This window comes from Crinia signifera, chromosome 2, assembly GCF_055691185.1.
Source record: "Crinia signifera chromosome 2, ASM5569118v1, whole genome shotgun sequence".
Classification (NCBI taxonomy): domain Eukaryota; kingdom Metazoa; phylum Chordata; class Amphibia; order Anura; family Myobatrachidae; genus Crinia; species Crinia signifera.
The window spans coordinates 256,426,287-256,448,864 of NC_139218.1; the positions used below are offsets into that span (position 1 = coordinate 256,426,287).

A 22,578-nucleotide genomic window follows, 5' to 3' on the forward strand; every position below is an offset into this window, starting at 1 on the left:
AGTGGCACAAAATACATTTTAGTCAAAAGATAGAGGTGCTTAATATACTGTAGATGTGGCAATGCCCACATCAGCGCTAAGTGGCATTAAGGGCATTGTAGTCAAGCTCGAGCAATTTTAATTGTCAGAAGAGCAGACAGGTGCCAGTGTAGCGATTTAAAAAGTAGCACAGTGGATCAATGACTAAAATCAAGATTGCTAGAATTACTGTATCACCTTAATGTCATTTTTCCTGTTACACCAACTATTACTGTGTAAAGGATAAACATATTGGAAAACTGAGGTTGCAATAATTGTGAAGAACTGTATTTTAGTTGTACATAGCTATGATGATATTGTTAATCCTGCAATCGCTCTCAATTTTTCTATAGTAGGTACAATTGAGCACAATTGGCAGTCAACCAAAAATAGGTAGGGTCATACCGTACATTTAATAAATATTATCATTACAAATAGGGTATTTTCATGATTTACACAGCACAGCAGACCTCTGTATCCTCTGCAGATACTATTATTTGTTGAAGCTCTTAATTGATTTTTTAATGTAGTTTGTACGACCCTTCTTGTCACTTATGTTTTCTAAAGAGCTGTTAAAGATTTCTCACATAGGTTATTTTTTTTTAAAAGTAATTGCTTCTTTTTCTTAAACGAAAGATGCAGTAGTTGTAACTGGCCATCTCTACAGTTGTAGCAGCTTGACAATGAAATCACATTAGCTATAGCTCTAGAAAGAACGGTGTACTACTGTACGTGGTTAAACAGTGCTGGCTGAAATTGTTTATCTTTCAATGTTCCAGGGTATGTTATTCTTGGGTAAAACAATAGTTCACATTCTATTAAATGCAAGCAAATTGAGATACTTGTTTTTATTTTACAACTTATAGTTATTTGGGTGTTATAATGAATATAAATAATCATGTTTTACCAATGTTTTTGAATAATATTTTAAGTTTGCAGTTTCCAAGAACATTAGAATTAAATTTATATTAAGAAAGGTTATAGTAAAGTATGCATATGTATACTAGCACATTATAGTATCTTCAATAGCAAAAAATGTTTGCGCATTAAATTGATATATTTTTCATGGAAGATAAAGTGGCCGTCAATATCTTCTTACTTACTGCTACTTGGCAGAGACCCAGAGGAGACTTAACATACTGTAAACAACTATTATTATGCTACTGTACCCAGTGGCTTGCATATTGGCCCTATTTTACATACACTAACAGCGGTATTCAATGAGGCTGATTCGCCAGGTTTTTATGGCGATTTTGTGCTGTTAGGCGAATTTTTGACTAAAACGGTGAATCACCCTATTCAATGACCAGATGGCGAATACATTTCAAGGTTTTTTTCGCCATGATTCACAGAGTAGCAATCGCTATGTTTTTATGGTGAAGTGAAATGTGAACTTTTAAAATAAAGTGTTTTTTTTTTACATTTGGTGTCAAAAAAATCAGGAATTTTATTCTGAGGAGGGGCATGCTATTTTTATTCATGTGCTGTAAGCACATGAATATATATTTAATTTAGGGGGCCGGAGCCGAGCCGCTCATTAGATATTCATATATTCACTTCACCCGATCATTACATATTCATGATCGGGTGTAGTGAATATACGCGGTCCACTGCTGGCACCCCGGGGGGCAGCCTGTGCTGCCTGGCACCCGGGGAGCCCACCTCCCCCCCACAAATGTTCTGGGGCAGGCAGGGAGACTTCCATCTCCCTGCCTGCCACCGTCCTCAGGCTCCCTGTGGCGTTCGCCGCAGGAGTTTAAATTCGCCAGTCAGGGGCAGCAAGCCTCTGACTCGTTGAATACCGGAGCCGGCGAGGCTCCGGAACGCAGCGAGCAGTGGCAAATGTGCAGCGAATCCTAAACAGGATTCGCTGCACGTCGCCGGTATTCACATTGAATACCGCCCTAATTCTCAAGAGGCATTTGAAGATTACATTTAACGGCAGTGGCGGATTCAGGGGGGGGCACCCGGGCACGTGCCCCCCTATCATTCATTTTGTAGATGAGGACCAGAGCTTTCCAACGAGCCCAGCCCCATGTCTCTAGCCCCCCGGGAACCGGAGATATCGCCTGGAAAAGCTGTAAAAAATTTTCCCCATAGGATAATATGGGACCCGTCAATTCCGACCCCCACCCGGTTCCGACGGCTGTCAGTTCCCCCCTGGCATCACAGGAGCTTGTGGTTGATGTCATTAAATTCCAAATCGCTGGGCCTTCAATATGATATCAGGCTGGTCTATATCGGTCAATCGGTTCAAGAGATATAGCGTGTAAATCTTTTTTTTTTTATGTTGCAAATATTAATTTCATGGCTGTTCATGTTCTTTGAGGGCAGATTACTCTGGAACCAAACGTTCCAGTTTCACTGGACCAAAATCATTCAAAGCCCACACAAAAGTTCTTCAATATGATACTTGTCTCATGTAAATGGGTCAGTTGGTTCCGAAGATATAGCCAGTTTAAATGAGATAACTGGTTAAAGGGGGGGAGGGGTGGTTTTCTCTCCCCCTCACACCAGAAAATGCAGGGACTAGGCTGGTGTAAAAGAGGCAAACCTGGGAATGCATTTTCTGGTGTGAAATGGGTATTATTTCAAATAGCTTAAACCTGCAGTGCTCGGAATACAGCCAGGCTCTGCCACTGTCAGTGGCTATCACTTCTGCCTGGCGGCGGCTGTCCCCCATTTACCACGAGCATGTATTCCCCGTTGGCAATGAGCATGTAATCCCACATGGCAACGAGCATGGAACCTCTGGCAATGAGCATGGAACCCTTGGCAATGAGCATGTAGATAAGCAACACTTACTGTATGTAGCATAATTTTTAATAGGCATTATGGTGTTTGGCATAATACATAATGAACATTATGCCGTGTAACTTAACTTGCAATGGACATTATGGTGTAAATGTTTAATGCGCGCCTTTGGTGGACAATGTCCCTGTTTATGAAGCGTATTGTGAATTTTGTCTTAATCTGTGTGGCATTATGTGAATTCTGGCTCAATCCATGTGGCATTATGTGAATTTTGGCTCAATCCATATGGCATCTTATGAATTTGGCTCAATCCATATGGCATCTTATGAATTTGGCTCAATCCATGTGGCATTATGTGAATTTTGACACAATCCATGTGGCATTATGTGAATTTTGGCTCAATCCATGTGGCATTATGTGAATTTTGGCTCAATCCATATGGTATTTTATGAATTTTGCTCAATCCATGTGGCATTATGTGAATTTTGACACAATCCATGTGGCATTATGTGAATTTTGGCTCAATCCCTGTGTTATTATGTAAATTTTGGCTCAATCCGTGTGGCATTATGTGAATTTTGACACAATCCATTTGGCATCATGTGTAAGGGGCAAGTATAATGGGGTCTAGTGTTTTGTTGCATAATGTGTAAAAGTTGTATATGGTGTTGTACACTACACTCAAGGACACGCCCCCTGTTGAGTGGCCACACCCCCTTTTCCAGAGCGCGCCTTTGGCGCGCGCACAACTACATCCTTCACTTTTGTTTCCATGGTGGGCCTGCGTACTTTAAATGCCAGGGCCTATTTTTAATCCCATTGCCACCCTCTCTCTGCCGCTCTCTTAGCATGTACACTAGCACCACTAACACTGGCCCTCCCCCACCTAAACCTTCTTTTTTTATGGTGCCCCCCCTGTCATTTTATCCTGGATCCGCCGCTGTTTAACGGTACTTGTTTCCTAGCACGGCGCTCATCTTATGGCATCTTATGCCATCGCATGCATCGCATGCCATATAGCCGCATACGATGCATGCGATGCAATGCGATTTTAAATTGTATAAGCACCCTAAGGGGTGCTTACAATGTTAAATGCACCCCCAATATGATTTTTAATTGTATAAGCACCCTAATGGGTGCTTACAATGTTAAATACGCATCCACGCCACCCCCACTATGAACGCGAACCCGAAGCGTGGTGAGCGTAGCGAGCCCGCAATGGGCAGCGGTACGCGTCCCCCGTCCTTTTCATAACATACCTATCCACGTTGGTGTGGAGTTGACTTTAGATAGTGTGGCGAGCGCAGCGAATCCTAAACAGGATTCGCTGCACGTCGCCGGTATTCACATTAAATACCGCCCTAATTCTCAAGAGGCATTTGAAGATTACATTTAACGGTACTTGTTTCCTAACACGGCGCCCATCTTATGGCATCTTATGCCATCGCATGCATCGCATGCCATATAGCCGCATACGATGCATGCGATGCAATGCGATTTTTAATTGTATAAGCACCCTAAGGGGTGCTTACAATGTTAAATGCACCCCCAATATGATTTTTAATTGTATAAGCACCCTAATGGGTGCTTACAATGTTAAATACGCATCCACGCCACCCCCACTATGAACGCGAACCCGAAGCGTGGTGAGCGCAGCGAGCCCGCGAGGGGCAGCGGTACGCGTCCCCCGTCCTTTTCATAACACCCCTATCCACGTTGGCGTGGAGTTGACTTTAGATAGTTTGGCGAGCGCAGCGAGCCACTGAGACCGAAGCGTGGCGAGCCCCGCAAGGGGATGCATATTACTTTACATGTATTCCGTGTCCCCTCGTGGAGCTCGCTGCGCTCGCCACGCTTCGGGCTCGGTGGCTCGCTGCCCTCGCCACACTATCTAGAGTCAACTCCACGCCGACGTGGATAGGGGGATAGCGGGTGGGTTTGCGTTGATAGTCGGGGGCATATAACATTGCAAGGACCCATCAGGGTGCTTGTACAATAAAAAATCGCATACCATCGCATTGTATGCCATTGCTCAACCCCCCTCTGGGCCTCCCACACCTGGCAGTCTCCGGCCAGGCATGCACAATACACAGTGCAGCCTGCAGAGTGCCGAGCCTAGGACACAGAGGGGCTTGGCAAGATGCACTGTGCAGTGTGCGCTCCGGACCATGAAGGAGGGAGCTGGAGATGCCGCTGCTGGATGCTGGTAAGTAATGGGGACGTGGCTGCACATGGGTGCGGGCGGGGGTGGCGCTGTACCGCTGGGGGCCCGGACTGAAGGTCAGTCCTAGGCCCCAACATTTCTAGCGGCGGGCCTGCCACCTGCAGTGCACATGGTTTTGCCCTTTTTTAGAACAAATTTGTACTGCAATCAGATCTGAATAAGGGCCAGTGTGTCAATGGATAGATCGGAGAAGTTTGAGAACTAAGGCTCAGGGGGTCTGCTTTTCAGAGTTTACATTGGGATGTAAATTATTTTCTAAAGCTTATAAACATGAAAAAGTGGTTATGTTGTCCATAGCAATCAATCAGATACTGAGTAGTTAGTTACTGTAGTAGTTATTTCTTTTATCTTGCAACCAAATATGCATCAGGCTTAATACTACTCGGATATGCATGTCATGTTATGATTCCAAACTTTTATATACAGATATAATGCTATTTTCTTAGTGCTATGTACATTATGCTAAATTAAACTTTACTTGCTTCATCAAGCTTCTTTTTTTCAACAGACCGGATCTGTTTGAGTGGAATAGTGGACTCTGCCAGCAGTCAGCTATTCAGCGGCTGGATCATGCATTCAACACTGCCCAGCGGCACTTGGGAATTGCAAATCTCCTCGATCCTGATGGTGAGTACATTTACTTGTGTTTTTAACTTTCATTAACACTTGCAAACTTTCCCTGTGGAAATGATGCATTATACTAGATGTACTTTGTATGCAAAATGAGTGAAATATAAGGTCTTTTGGGACATACGAGGGAGATTTGTAATTTTCTCTTGTTAGTGTTAATTCACACACATGCTTTCAGGAGACCTACTCATAATTAATGTGCATTACTTCTCTTACATGTGTAATTTGAAAGTAATTTGTAGCCATTCTCTCAGCCAACACAGAGAGCCCTTTCTGAACCCAGCCTGTCTGTGCCATTTTCCAGAGATTGCATGTAGCAAGAACATTACTACACTTATTATTAGCACATTGTAGGGTTCATCACAGAGGAGTTTGTAGTCTAACAACAACCTAGGAAAATTACATATTTTTCTAAGTGGGAAAAACACAGCTAGGACAATCAGGCTGGGGCAGTAAGCATTTATTTCATAATCTGTCAACTGTTCTTTTATAGTACGACAGAGAGCTGCATGCAAATATTATGACCATTTTTGTTGTTTATACATTAAATGGGCAGCTCTGTCTCTTATGTTTAAGGGAAAGAGTAGACCTATCATAGCACCTCCTAAAAGGGGAGTCACCAACAGCTGTCACAGGAGAAGATAAGCATTCCTAACATACAGTTCCAGATGTTTCCATCTCTGCAAAGCAAGCCATAGTAATATAGTAACATAAAAGTTGATTACTTTTGGAAACTTGCCCCACCTGTCCCATCTAGTCTACTTCCTTTTGTTGGAAGAAAATTCATTAATGACCTTTCCCTTTGGGCTTGTAACATCACTTTTATAGTCCAAAACCTATGTCTTCATTAGTCATAAAAAAATCCTGAGGTAAATTAAGTGGCTTTTATGAAGCAGAGCTTCTAACAAAGATGTTCTTAGCTTTGGTGAAGGTTATGTCTTATTTATGGATTTGTATTTGCCAAAACAATTCCCAGCTGCCAAATCTCTTGTAACTCATTGTTTTTTTTTTTGCTATGGGATAGGGAAACAAATGATATAGAAGCAATTTACTTGACATATTTCTTTGCATTGTTAATTTTGTCCACGAACACTTAGACAAACTATTAGTCCACAAAGGGTGTTTTCTGTGATTAAAATGTAAAGATTTTGAAAATAGGAATTTCTTAATAATGAAAATGTTGACTAAATATTAGTCATATTGTCATGCCGAAAATTGACTAAACGAAAATGCTTTATCATTTTCGTTTGGACACCTACAGGTTGTATTTTTTGAGTGTATAGGAAAGGGGGTAGATAAAAACAAGTTTCCCAAAGGTGTGGGGTGCTGGGTATGTAGCTGTTGAGCCAAGCTGCAATGAGTATATTAGGGACGTCACTCCCAAACAAGATAAACACAAAAAATAGGATAACTGCACTAGAATTAGGTGCTATAACACTCTAAGGGCCAGATGTATCAAGCTTCAAAAAGTGATAAAATGGAGAATAATAAACAGCCATCCAATCTTCTCCTACCTGTTATGTAAAAGGCTGGGTTTGAAAAATGAAAGATAGGAGCTGATTGGCTGGTTGTTTAATCACTCTTCACTTTATCCCTTTTTGAAGCTTGATACATCTGGGTATCAGAAATAAAATATCAAATTTTTAATTAAAAATACATATGCATGACAGACATATAAAAATAGCACTGGTTATGCTATAATGATAAAATATTTGAAAATGAAATTAAACATCAAAAGGAGACATGAAGATGCAGCTCATATGGAACCATATATTTGTCTTACTGGGTCAGATGTATTAAGACCAGAGAAGAGATAAAATGCATATATAGTGAAAGGAGATAAAGCACCAGCCAATCAACTCCCAACTGTCATTTTTCAAGCACAGTTCATTGGCTGGTGCTTTATCTCCTTTCACTTTATCTCCAGTTTAATTCTCCAGGCTTAATACATCTGCCCCAATGTCTGCTAGGATGGATAGGATGTCTGTATCCAATCCTATTGTGCCTCACAAGATGGAATGCCCGCAGCAGGGCTTCAGCTTTAATATGTGGCTTAATGGGTATGCTTTCCTCCTGCTGTTTGTAGCCTGTACAGTGCACAGAGAGTCCACTGTAGGTGATGTGTTATCCCAATCTGTTGTAGATGATTTTCAGAGGCTGGTCCGGTCACGTGGTATACGGGTATATTATTGCAAGATAGAGGGATCCACCAATGCATTCACTGTATTGAAAGCTTTCTCAAGGTGTCAAATCTTTTGTCATTATAGCAGAACAAGTATTTTGTATTTTTCGAGTGACTAATTTAGTGGATTCTTTAATTAATAATACTGCATTTTTTTTACAGTTTTATCCAACCTTTCTTGCCCTAGATTTACTTACTTGTGCTGCGGCTGCACAGCAACTCTTTGTCATGAGAAACACAACAGTTTATGTAGCTATTTAGTTAACTTTAGCTAAATATAAGATAGTTATATATTATAATATGCATCCTTACAACTTCATTTATTGCAATAGACTAGTACTATACTACTAGTACTTACATGTGTCAGGCAGGTTGTATTTTTCTAGTGATTTATTATATTCTTTAATTATTTAAATTAACAATTTTAATTAAAAAAACTATTGTATTCTTGAATTGATGTTTGCAGAAAATAAATGACCTGCTCTGAAGGAAATAGCATTTGTGTTAACTATGTGTTCAGATTTATAAACACATATTGAAAGTTATATAAAGTATTCAAGGAAGTGATAGAAAAATGTTCTTAAGCAAAATCCATCACGGGATCATTAACCTGAAAAGCTACATTTAAATCATTGTCTAAAATTAGACTAAAATGTTATCTGAGATCCACTGACCAAATCTTGATGAAAATAAAATGACTAAAACCGTTCATTTAGTCAAATCTTACAAAAGTGACAAAAACTTAAACTTAGTTGAAAATTATTGTCAAAATTGACATTGTTTCTGTGAACTACTCCTCTTTTTTACTAAACAAAACTATTAGTGTTTCATATAGATTGTGAGTTGTATCCAAACTATCTCCTAGTAATCTGGGAGAACAGAGTATTTATAAATGGAGGTTTTTTTCCAGAAGGTTTCTTATTGCAGCATTGTGCCATCCAAAACACTTGATTTATTATTAATTAGTTTGAAGGTTTAAAAAGTCATAGGAGATCATTCAGAACCCATAAATTGCACACCGTTTAAAAAATTAGTTACTGGTCTAGGAGTGGTGGCATCAAAATACTTTTGGTCCTCCTACACCTAGGCATGCTCCACGTAATGGGTACCATGGTTTAAGAAATAAAATCATATTGGTGCTCTCTTCTGTCTAAGAAAAAAATCAATTCATATCTCTAGCCATTTTATAAATAAAAATAATATATCTCTTAATTATTAATTTAAATATCTTGCAAATTTTATTTAAAAATTGATATTGTCCCCTTCATTAATAAAAATACTGAATGGTTTATTGATAAAAATGTATATTATTGTATCTTTTGAGTCCAATGAAATAGCGTATTAACCTGTATGATTGACCAGATCACTCCCTGAAACTTCTCTAATGCAAAGGAATTTAAAAAAATGTTATGAAGTAGAAGAACTGCACTCTTTTATATCCATCAATCCTGAGTGATGTATCCCATATACAATTTGCATATAACACCCTTTCTCCACGAATGTGTCCAGGAAAAAAGAGACCAGGACACCACCAGTTAAATTATTGAATCATGTATTGAAGGAAAGATTCTTCCCAACCATAAATCTCAAGCAGAAAAACATCTCAAGTAGAGAGAAATCATGTTGTACTTATCAACATTCTGTGAGGGAGCTGACCATGCAGATAATCCCCCTCCGGCCTGACAGCTGTTTCAGTGCTTGAGCACCTTCTTTAAGGGCACAACCAAACTACAACAGCAATGAGATTTCAATAAGAATATAAGGCTCCCGCCAGAACTCACCTAAACAAATCAGATTTGCTAGCAAGGATACATTACAAAGGCCATAATGAAGTGTCATCTCTCCCATCCACGTGCGCTGTCCTGCGTCAGCCGTGGAACGCAAGCTAGACATTTCCTATAGCGGCATCCTCCCCGATCCCAGACGCCGCCGGTGGAACACACCAGTGACTTCCGGTCAGGGTCTCTGACACTGGAGAGTTGGTTACATGAAAGCGTCTCCTATCAGCGCCGGGCTCCCCCCGTACAACTGATCGGCGTCACTCACTCAGTGGTCCTCCCTCATTTACAGCTGCTCCGCCCCATGATTTCCACATCACTATGGATACTGGTCCTATACACAAAAGCTTGGCCCTGCTTTATTCTTACAAGCAAAAAATATAGTGTACCCACTGGCCAAATAGATTCAGACTTACACAATTCAGATCAATTGGTAATCACAGAAACAGAGTATCAATCTGAAAAACTCAAAAAAGAAAAAAGACCATAGTCCAACAAAGTTTGCCAGTTAATAGCGGTTTTAATTCACACAGGCCACTCGCATATGGGAGGTCATATTTGCGCATATTTGCCCATAGTCCAACAAAGTTTGCCAGTTAATAGCGGTTTTAATTGACACAGGCCACTCGAATATGGGAGGTCATATTTGCGCATGTAACTGGTCTTTACTTTTTCTCCTTCCTTGAGTATTTCAACCTACAGGGACTTTTAAAAAACTTGATACTGCAAGTATTGTAAGATAACAAACATATAACAATTTATTAGTGCACTCACAATAAGAACAAAGATAAAAGCATATCACCCATTTGGGGTAATGTCTCCTGGATCCCGGTCAGTCCATTTAATACAAGTGCACAGGTGCTCCTCTGGCACCTGATGGTGGGCCCCGTCCGGTCCGTTTGGTGCTTTATTCTTCTCAAAACTCATGAATGCATAGCAGAAAACAGTGATCGCATAGGTGGCCTGGTGGTTACCCTATTCTTGCACACTGCAAAGATGCAAAAAGATAATCATAACACAATTAATTATTGCCAATAGAACCAAGCTTATAATACAGTGATAATATTGAAGGAAAAAAAACAGCATCCGTACCAATGTTTTTATATAATATAATCACTCAATAGAGATACTGTATGACAGTGGCCCATAATAGGAATATATTTAAATTGAGTTCCTCATTTCGGCGTCATTGATTCAAACTTGTAGATAAATTCACTTTCTTTTTGAAGAAGTCTAAAGGCCCCATACACTATGAGATTTATCTGACCTGTAAAATCTGATTTCCCTTGAACTTCCCCGGCAGCTTCCTAGGAGGCCTACATACAATTTGACACTGGATGTGCCATTTTTTACATCCAATTTGCATCAAATAAATCACATGTGATTTATCACATGTGATTATTAATGTGATTTATCTAATGAAAATTCGATGTGCCATGAGATTAGATTTATCTGATGGGATGGCCCTAGGGAGTGGCCTGAACAGTGCTATACCTTGCAGGTATTACTGAGAAAAGGAGAATGGCGATATATATATATAATGGGGGGTGCAGTCACTCCTCGTACAAAAAGAGACCAGGCATGGTGTTTCAGGACTCTCTGGCCTTTTATCAAGACTTTCACAGAGAACAAGATAATGACATTTATAGTTGTGCTAGATCACAGTGCAGTGTATAATCCCACCCATTGCTCAGCCCTGTGCACCTGTGTGACGTCATACTGCCACGTCCACCAGGTGCTGGACGGGACGCATAGTGATCAGGGTGCCTGAACCCCAAACAGTGTGGAAAACATAAATATATACATATATATATATATATATATATATATATATATATATATATATATATATATAGGAGGAGCAGATCTGCCACCACAGACCTCCAGCATCATGGGAGAGGGGGGGGAACAGGCTCTGCTGCCTGTTCTGTCATCCAGCAGGGGAGAGGGGCGGGGTCCAGGCTCCGCAGCAGGGGAGAGGGGGAGGTCCGGGCTCTGCAGCAGGGGAGGGGGGGGTCCGGGATCTGCTGCCCGTTCTGTCATCCAGCAGGGGAGGGGGGGTCCGGGCTCTGCTGCCTGTTCTGTCATCCAGCAGGGGAGGGGAGTCCAGACTCTGCTGCCCATTCTGTCAGACATCCAGCAGGGTAGAGGGGGGGGGGCGTCCGGGCTCTGCTGCCTGTTCTGTCATCCAGCAGGGGAGGGGAGTCCAGACTCTGCTGCCCATTCTGTCAGACATCCAGCAGGGTAGAGGGGGGGGGGTGTCCGGGCTCTGCTGCCCGTTCTGTCAGTCATCCAGCAGGGGAGAGTGGGGGGGAAGTCTGGTCTCTGCTTCCCATTCTGTCAGTAATCCAGCAGGGGAGAGGGGGGGTGGGGGTCTGGGCTCTGCTCCCTGTTCTGTCATCCAGATTGAAGCAGGGAAGAGTCACTGCCACCCTCTGCCCTCTTCTCTTCCGTCATGCCTGTCCCTTCCTGTGATGCCGGCTGCTGCTACCACACTGGGGGTTCTAGGATGGCCGAGCACCGGAAAGCAGGTACCCGGAGTTCTAAATATAGATATATCGGATCTGAAACATTGTGGGTGCTAAAAAGCACCCACGATGTGCCCATGTTGGGTCAAATCCCGATATATCTTATGTTTGGCAGGTCCGACCCCCTGATCCAATCCGATACGCATGGGAACGCGCATCAGATTGGATCAGATGTCACAAACATGCGATTTTGGGCCGATTTCACCCGATTTATCAGCCCAAAGAGTCAAAATCGGGTAAAATCTGCCCAAAATCGCATAGTAAATGTCGATCTTCACCCCTCTTAAGGAGTTTAATTACAGTCCACTGGCATAAATTTAAAGTCTGTCATTGTGTGCCCAGCTTCAAATAAATGTTTAGTGACTGGTGGTGTGCTTTGGTCTCGTATGCTAAAAGCTTTTTTTATTGATGACCGATGCATAGCGTTACGCTCTTTCAGCATGCGGATTGTTTAGCCTACATAAATCCATTGACATGGACATTGGACTACGTAGTCTACATATTTGCTGTCGCATGTCATAGGATGCTTTAATGTGTATTTCTGTCCAGTAATTGGATTATCAAAATTGGCTCCAATTAGCATATATTGACAATTAGCACATCCACTGCAACAATAGGCTCCATTCCTCAATGACAGCCATTTAGTAGATTTAGCTGCCGGGCTGATGTCAGATGCTGTCACATTGTCCTTTAAATTGCTGTTCCTCTTAAATGCAAACATCTGCTTACTCTAGCAAAATTTATCCATCATCTGTGGCTAAAATATGCCAGTGCTTAAACATGATTGCACTCATCCGGTTGGATATGGTGGAGTATGTCGTCAGAAAAATTAGACGTTCCATTGGAGCCTTTTGTTTATCGTTCTTTAATAGTGTTTCCCTATCAAGGGCTAAACATCTCCTAATTTACTCATCAATTTCCTCTTGTTTGTAACCTCTTTGAAAAAACTCCTTCCCCATTTGTTCAAGGGCAGATGGCAACTTACTCCTATCTGAGATTATACGTACAGTCCGGAACAGTTGAGAATATGGTAAAAGACGTTTCAGGGGCTTAGGATGGAAACTCTCCGCCAGCAACACTGAGTTCTTATCAGTGGGCTTTTTGTAAATGTCTGAAAACGGTCTTTAACTATCTCAATTGAGACATCCAGGAAGTTCATTTCTAATGGGCTACTGTCATACGTTAGTCTAATATTCTCTGCAAGGCAATTGAGGAAATTAAGGAATGCAAAAAAAAATTCTTCTCCACCGGTCCACACACAAAAAATATCATCAATAAACCTTACATACAAGACTACTGTATGTCACATGAATACATCCAATTCATAAGGACATGTTGGATTTCATACTGATGCATGCAAAGGTTTGTGTAGGCAAATAAATATATAAAAGCTCACATACTTTAAAGATATGCTACCAATCAGGAGCCATCTTTGTTTAGACCTCTTCTATTAAATAAAATCAATATGCCCTAAAATAAAAGGGTGCAAATTTTGGATAATTTATCCAACCTCATGTGACCAGTATTCACAGACTTAAACTTGCCCCTCTAGACACCTTGTCAGGACCATACAGCACCTTTATACCATATTCTGTAGCTTTATATTTTAATTACACCATTTATTTTGAAGAATAATGTCTCTTGACTGGATCTTTCACCAGGTGTTTTATGATATTCACTGACAATCAAATGGATCTATATGTTGTCTTATGTGTCCTAATAATAATTTATAGGCAATAATAACATGCAGCTAATTATTTTTCTATACATTTATAATTTTATATACATGGGGGAACTGCCATGGTAACAGATATTGTTTGACGAAATGTAGTCTCCTCTATCATACCAATACTTATTGTCTGGTGATTAACAGACAATAACTAAAACTGTACACAGGGAAGTAATGCCCAGTACTCCCCCATACCCAAAATTGTATACGTAAATGGTAAATACACAAAGACAGCAAAACTACCAAAGAATTGTCATCTTCAAGTGCAGATTTTCTTATGAAAACCTTTGTATAGATTCCTTCTTTTTGTTATTTTGCCAATGCTTGTTAATGCTGAACCAAGAGCCAAAAAGTATTTCTATCTGGTGTATTCACTGATGTCTTCAGTATAGTATTTTCTGGGAATGAATGTCTTTTGTGGACATTGGAAATACATGATGCTGACATTGGAATGTAAAAGAGAGTACATTTAGAAAAGAGGATGAATGCATTGGAGGGAAAATTCCTGAGGAACAATATGGATAATGTTTGGATGGAGAAAGAAAGAACAGAGAAGTATAGAAAGAACAATTAGAGCATCTCCCAACATATAAATCCTATGGGAATTTGTATCAAATCTTGAAGAATGCTAATGTACTAACCCATGGGTCTTCAAACTGTATCCCTCCAGATGTTGTGAAACTACAAATCCCAGCATGCCTTGGCACAGTTTTTCTATAAGGGAGTGTTAAAACTGTGGCAAGGCATGCTGGGATTTGTAGTTTCACAGCATCTGGAGGGCAACAGTTTGAAGACCCATATAGCAACTAACCAATCTGTTACCGTCATTTTACAGACTGTTACAAAATAACAGGAGATGAGCGATTTGCTGCTCTATCTCCCTCTCAGCTCAATTTCATGATATTTGTACTATGAAAGTATATGCAACATCCAAGAGAATACTGAGAAGGTCAATTAAGACATTTTTCAGAAATAGAACATCTTATTACTAAGGCGCTATGAGTATCATTGAATGTTCTGCCTGTTTATGCATTTGTATTTTTAGAAACTATTTACACCTGCCAGATCTCATTGTTTTTCACTACAGAATAAGAGACATTGTAAAGTTATATTCAGTTTAACTATTTTATGGGCAAAATCCTCCAGAGAAACATGGAAAGTTAGAAATGTTGTTCACTGTCTAGGTTTTAATATCACTGGGGAAACACAATTGACAATACATATAGGAAGTCATTGGCGTTCATGTAGGGGAGAGATGTTTTGTTTGTCTGCATGAGCATAACCATTTATACATATGTGCAGACTCTATTTGCGAACAGAAACAGAAACTTGCATAGTCACCGGCCCATTCACATGGAGCAGTGCGGGAGGGAGTGTGGGGCGGTGGGCACAGGTCGCCCTATGGGAATGCCCACTGTTTTATGGGCATTCCCATGCAAATGGCAGCGTGGTGCAGGTGTCAGTGGCGGGCAGCTGATGTCAACGGCTGTTATCTGCCCTCCCTGTTCAATGTTCATGTCGCAGCGTGAGTCACCAGAGAGTGACTTAGATTTTCAAGCACTTAAGAAATTTTTCAAAAAATTTCAGCCTTGCATGCAGTGGATGTTTATGAACAACATCCATTTGCATGCGTGAAGGCACATTAGCCGCGCGAGAAGGGGGCGGGTATTCATACAGGCGGCATTAAGTTGTCTCGCAAAGCTGAGAGATCTGTAGGTTTGTGAGTCAACCAGAATGCCCTCCCTAGTGTGCAAATCACTGTTGATCATTATGAAATGTGCATCTATTTCCTAATTCTGTATCCTCTATATGTTTTAAAGATTAATTCATTTTAATTCTTTAGTATGTTGTTCTTCCTTCCGGACAGTGATGTTGTTTTATACATCTATATAGGGTCATTCAGTAATATCAACAATACTTTCATCATTCTCTCAAGTAAAACAATGACCTACGGTATACTGTTTATTTGATTGCGCAACACAACTGACATGACTGACCAAAGCATAGGGATAATCATAACCCTTCTTGTGAAATGTTTAGGAACTGGAAAAAATATGTAATTTGTGTAGCATTATACATCTCCTGGTAAAGCCATTGTTCTTCAAGTTTGTGGAGTGGTTCTTTATATACAGTAACTGGTCTGGAAGCCGCTGTTGGCATTGGCAATCTAGACATTGCTATGGTTATTTACTGTATGGTGATGAATTCTTCATATTTGTTTGTAAAAGAGAGTTTAGAAACTTTTAATGTATATTATTTTGCACTGCCTCTTATTCTTTCTTTTGGGTGGAGTGGGTGGAAAATATCATTTCAATTGTATTGAAAACTCTCTGGAACAGTTTTTTTCATTCCCATTTTAAGTTAATTTCAGTCTTGATACATTAGAGACTACTGCTCAGCCTAGAGTTGATCTTGATACTTCAGTCTTCTTCTTATTGCTCTGACAACAGAAATTGAAGTTAGAGTCCTTTCCACACTAAGCTGTTTATATTATTTTCTCTTCTAGATTACTATTGCCTTTACATTTTGAAGAAATATACTGTTTTATGTCACTCATTGGGATTTATTTACTAAGATGGTTCTATTGAAGGTGGTATGTTGCTTTTGATTGGTTTCTATGTGCAGTATCCCATCTTCAATAGAACTCCATCTTAATAAAAAAAAAGTATAAAGTATAAAAGTCTAAAATCAGCACTAACATCATATTGCAATGTACCGCTCCGCCCAAGTCTCTGTGTTCATTCAGCTCCAATGTCCATTACTGATTACTGCTAATCAATACTCATAACTTTTTTAAATGACTTTTCCTTAATCGTAGCTGTAGCGTGCAGACTGGTTATTAAAAATACATTGGTGCTGACCACAGTCGTAGCAGACAGAGGCTATTTGTAGACGTTGTTTGCTATCCTTACCGACCAAGGATAAACTTCTCATTAATATTCTGTTAATATCTTGGGTGAGAGCAAACGGTACCTTTGGGAGAGTCCCATTAGGTTTCACTTTCATATTTCACGAACAAGGGAATATTTCAGTTCTATTTATTGTGAACTTTTCACAGTGGCCAGAAGATTGTATCATGGTACCCCTGATGAAGTCTTTTTAAAGACTAAATGCATTGGGACATTTTTTTATACATCTGATTGTACTATTGACTCTCCATTGAAGGACAAAATAAAAACTAATATTGGATGAGATCCTCGTTGCATCATTGAAAAAGGATTATCACTTATGGACTGTATTTCTGTATTATAGGAGCCTTTCCACTATTGGAAAACATATATATATATATATATATATATATATATATATATATATATATATATATATATATAAACATAGAAGAAGCGGCACTCAGAGACGTGGGTAAAGGTGAAAAACCAACTGGTGGTTTTTCACCTTTATCCACGTCTCTGAGTGCCGCTTCTTCTATGTTCATATATCCACGCTGCCAGCGTATGTGGAAGGCACCAGGGCAATTTAGAAGGACACAGCATTTGGGAATGCCGTTTCCCACGGATTGTATACAGTATATATATATATATATATATATATATATATATATGTAAACGTGTTGGTCCGGCACTCCTGCTCTCTGTGAGACAACTGCTCCTGGTGCCCCCTGCAATACAGTGCCAGAGAAAGATGGAGGGCAGTGGCACTCAGGAGCTGGTTGAACCAAGTATAATGATTTATTCAAGGAGAATCATTCCCGTAGTCCGACGTTTCGGGGCTACCCGTGCCCCGTTTTCAAGGTGGGAGAAAGGGGGAATATATGTATATATATATATATATATATATATATATATATATATATATATATATATATATATATATATATATATATAGAGAGAGAGAGAGAGAGAAATGTATAAGACGGCACTCCGAAGCATAAGCTAGCATTGGTAGTGGTGCAGGGTCCATAAGAAATTGATAATATCACTTACCCAGCCTCCAAGAAGGAAAGGAACGGACCAGCACTCACAGGTTTTTTTAAGAAAAAGTTTGTATTGATAGATTACAGCATGATATGGTACAATATATTATGGTCTAATATATATATATAGATATTAGAGGTACAAGAAGCGGCACTTACAAGACTTCTTAGAAATCTCATAAAGTAGTAGGTTATTTGCATGCGTTTAATTGCATGTACAAATGGCACATCAAGTGTCAAATCGTTAGGGAGCTCAAGGGGCAAACTGGTCCGACTTGTCCTCAGAAAAGGAGTGTGGGGGACTTAAACCTGTAACATTAAATTTGAAGTGTACAATTTAAATATCATGTTTTAAATATTTTAAGCAACTGATATACTTTCATCATTCAGTCCTAAAATTACAGACTTCATGCTCAGAATACTGGGATTACTCCTTAATAATGCAGTAAACTCGTAGTCTTATATTATTTATAGTGAAGCACCAGTTTTATATTAGTTCATAATTTTAATGCTTGAAGTCACTTTTCTAGTACCAATAAATACTCAAAATATCTGCATCCATTTTTCTCTTAAAGAAACTAAGATGACAATGCCTTAGATTCCTTTTTAGTGTATCATAATTTCTTGATTCCTAGACAATTTACAATTCTTACAGTAATAAAAAATAAAGGGACTCCAGGCCTGTGTCATTGTCACTTCAGAGAAGAAAATATGCAAATATGTAAGCTCTCAACTCAGACCATTCATTACTGCAGACAAGCATCCAGAGGGTTTTACAACCACTTCGAAGTATGAGAAATTCACCAATGAATCATACCCATTAGATGAATGGTCATGAAGCAATTCTTTTATCAACACAGCACCAGTTTGCAGCTGTGCACATTTTTTAGGTAACAGCTTGATGGTCTCTTTGACAGGCATATCATGACACAAGATGCATCACAAATGATTACATTATGTCATATATAAGTTACTATGGGGCAGGTGAACTAAGCCTGTGAGTGTTAAAATGGAGGCAAAGTACCAAACAGTCAGATCCTGTCATTTATTGAACACAACCTGTAACATGACCGGTGCTGATATGTACTTTGGGGTAATTCATCACTGCTCACTAAGTAGCAGTGGCTCGCTGCTTAGCGTGTGGCTTAACGCTGCCCGGGGGAAATCCACCCACCACTGAATCTCCTTGATAACATGCAAGGGGATGTGTATGGAAACACATCCCCTCGCATGCATCCGCTAGCAGAAGTCAGGGCCGGCGCTACCCACTCAGCAGAGGATGCAAAGCAGGTAGGCGCCGGGCAGGAGAGGCACTGTCTCTGCTCTGCTGTCTCTGTGGCTGCCAGCTGCTACTGCGCCTGTCACACTGCAGGGCACGCAGCAGCGCCGGAGGCACAGAGCTCCCTCCAGGCTCCTAAACATCAGGACACTGCCACTGGTCAGCAGGACAGACGAAAAGGGGCGGGGCTACACGGAAAGAGAGGGTGGTGCTACACGTAGCAGAAGGGGCGGAGCTATGAGGGAGCAAGATTGAAGACCGTGGACACAGGAGAGAATGAGCTGCCAGGATACTAAAGTGTGAGTGTACTATGTCGGCAACTGATGTGGGCATGTGTATAGGTAGTGCTAATAATTTCAGCAACTGGTGTGGGCACTTGTATAGGCAGCGCTTCTAATGTTGGCAACTGGTGTGGGGGTACTTGTATAGGCAGCGCTACTAATGTCGGCAACTGGTGTGGGCACGTTTGTTGGCAGTGCTACTAATGTCGGCAACTGGTATGAGCACGTGTATAGGCAGCGCTACTTATGTCGGCAACTGGTGTGGGCACATGTGTTGGCAGTGCTACTAATGTCGGCAACTGGTGTGGGCACATGTATAGTCAGTGCTACTAATGTCGGCAACTGGTATGAGCACATGTATAGGCAGCACTACTAATGATGGCAACTGGTGTGGGCACGTGTGTTGGCAGTGCTACTAATGTCGGCAGCTGGTGTGAGCGCGTGTATTGACAGTGATACTACTGTTGGCAACCTGTGTGAGCATGTGTATAGTCAGCGCTACCAATGTCGGCAACTAGTGTGGGCATGTGTGGGGCATTATGTGTAGCATAATGTGTGTCAATGTCATATGGGCATTATGGTGCATGGCATATTTTGTAAGGGGAATTATGGTGTGTGGCATATTGTGTAAGGGGCATCATGATGTGTGGCATAATGTATCATTTGCATTATTGTGTGTGGTATAATGTGTAATGGGCATTGAGGTGTGAAGCATAATGTGTTATGGGAATTACGGTGTAATTGGTATTTTTATGTGACGACTCCCCTTCCACGTGAAGCCACGCTCCTACATTTTTGCACGCGCCTATGGCGCGAACTCTCCCTGTTTTTTACCTCATGGCACCAAAATGGCTAGTTACAGCTGTGTAAGGTGAATAATATTGTGCTACTGTGTGGTGTAATTTGGAGTAGGAGTACTATTGTGTGGCCATTCCCCTTCCTTATGAGATCACACGTTTTTCTTTCCGTGTGCACTGTCCCTTTGTAAAGCTTGGGTGGGCACAAATTTATAGTTTGCAGGAGGGCGCCGAAGCCCCTAGCACCGGCCCTGGCAGTAGTGACCATCAAATGATTTCTCCTGTCTGAAATTACTTCTATTTATGAGCAATAGGATGGAGCTTCCCATTTAACACTGTGCTTTCCTCTGGTCTAACCCTCCCTACAGCGAATGGCTCGGCGAGTGTGCAACTCGCCAAAGCTGTTTGCGATCAGGGTTTTCACATGCGCCGAAATGCGCAAACCCCAACCATCAGGGCTGGGGATGAATTTGGATCGCTGCGAGTGATCCTGAAACAGCCCCTTTAGGTACTTGTGTAATATCTGGGCGCCCGATAGTGCGGCGAGTGCAGCGAGCCACCGAGCCCGAAGAGTCGCGAGCGGACGCAGAATACATGTAAAGTAATCCGCGTCCCCTCGCGGGGCTCACTGCGCTCACCACGCTTCGGGCTCGGTGGCTCGCTGCGCTCGCCACACTATATATGTTCAACTCCATGTGTAGTTGGATAGTGGGGGTATGAAATCACCCATGGGTGACTATACAATTAAAAATCGGGTCTTCACAATGAAAAATCGCATCGCATCGCATGCCTTAAGTAGTGGCATGCAATGAAAAACATGGGCACCCAGATAATACACAAGTACCCCCCTTTATTTCCCTCCACAGTAGTGTCACAGTGGGGGTGTAGGACACACCTGGGTACAGTGGCTTAAGTTTATAACAGAGGCCCGGAGGCGAAAGTGTGATGTTGCCCCCTCCCACACACACACATGAAAAATCCGGTATTTCTTAAGACTATTTGTTAGCCATCCTGATATGCAGACACACCCACATAGGCACACACACAGCCACACATATATACACAGCCACATACACACATAAAGCCACATGTATACACACTGCCACATACATCACATGTATACACATACAGTAGCTACATATGCACATACACCCACAATTATACACTGCCACTTACACACAAACACATGTATACACACAGCTACATATGCACATACATACACCCACATGTATACACACTGCCACATACACACATGTATACACATACAGTAGCTACATATGCACATACACCCACAACTATACACACACAAACACATGTATACACACAACTACATATGCACATACATCCACATGTACTGTATATATACACACACCTCTGTAAACACAGCCACATACTGTATGCACAATCAGCCCATACATGCATATAAACACAGCCCTATATAGATACACACACAATACACTAAAAGTTTCACACACACTACAACTGCCCCCTCTCACCTATAAAGGAGGCATCCATCTATTTCATGAGCCAGAAGATCGTAGGAGGTGAAGAGCTGGATGGGCTGCAGGGCTGTTAGGAGGAGACAGGGGCTCTGCGTGTGACAGGAAGTCCCGTCTCCTCCTCTCACTGAGATCCTGGAGCAGCGCTGCTAATCACTGCAGCGCTGCTCTCAGACTACAGTATTCTTTGCTGGCACGCAGGGGCTGGAGTTAACCAGAGGCAATGGATGTCAGGCCGGGTGTCCCCTTCTAACGTGACGCCCAGCGGCAAATGACTCCATTGCCTCCGGGACTTCCGCCACTGCCTGGGTAAAATCCGCCGAAGGGTACCACTAAAGTACTGACTTGTGTTTAATGACAGGAGCTGGGTGCTGCACTGTGACATTGGGCCTTGTTCTAGTTCACTCTTTCGGACAAAATCCTTCTTAGATGGACAAAACCATGTGCACTGCAGGTGGGGCAGATGTTACTTGTGCAGAGAGAATTCGATTTGGGTGGGGTTTTGCTTCAAATTGAGATCTATATTGCAGTGTAAAATAAAGCAGCCAGTATTTACCCTGCACAGAAACAAAATAACTCACCCAAATCTAATTCTCTCTGCACATTTTACATCTTCCCCCCTGCAGTGCACATGGTTTTGTCCATCTAAGAAGGATTTTGTCAGAAATAGAGTAGTGAACTAGAATAAGGCCCATTATGAGCAGTTGGAGTGACAAAATGTGGGGGTTGATCGATGAGGCCACACCCCTTACACAAAGCGCCATGCCCCTCACCCATGAGGCCACATTCCTATATTTATTAGGGGCACATGGACATAATCTCCCCTGCACCAGGTGTCACCACCCCTGTTTCTTCATTTCATCACTCTCCCAGGATTAGTGCATTTCCTCTTATGTCCTGAAATCATTATCATTTTTTGCTTGTAGTACCTATACTGGCCAAATG

General features: G+C 41.3%; 1 protein-coding gene across 13 annotated transcripts in view; it reads left to right on the forward strand.

Moving 5' to 3' along the window:
* Positions 1 to 22,578, forward strand: part of DMD (dystrophin) — a 1,973,025-nt gene that overhangs the window by 467,345 nt on the left and 1,483,102 nt on the right. For all 13 annotated transcript variants that reach the window (XR_014470468.1, XM_083174338.1, XM_083174337.1 and 10 more), the window contains one exon: positions 5,505 to 5,623. Coding sequence is in view for 12 of the 13 variants with exons in the window: in XM_083174338.1 (XP_083030464.1) it covers positions 5,505 to 5,623 (119 nt within the window). In the remaining variant the exon portion in view is untranslated. The remainder of the gene's footprint in view (positions 1 to 5,504; positions 5,624 to 22,578) is intronic.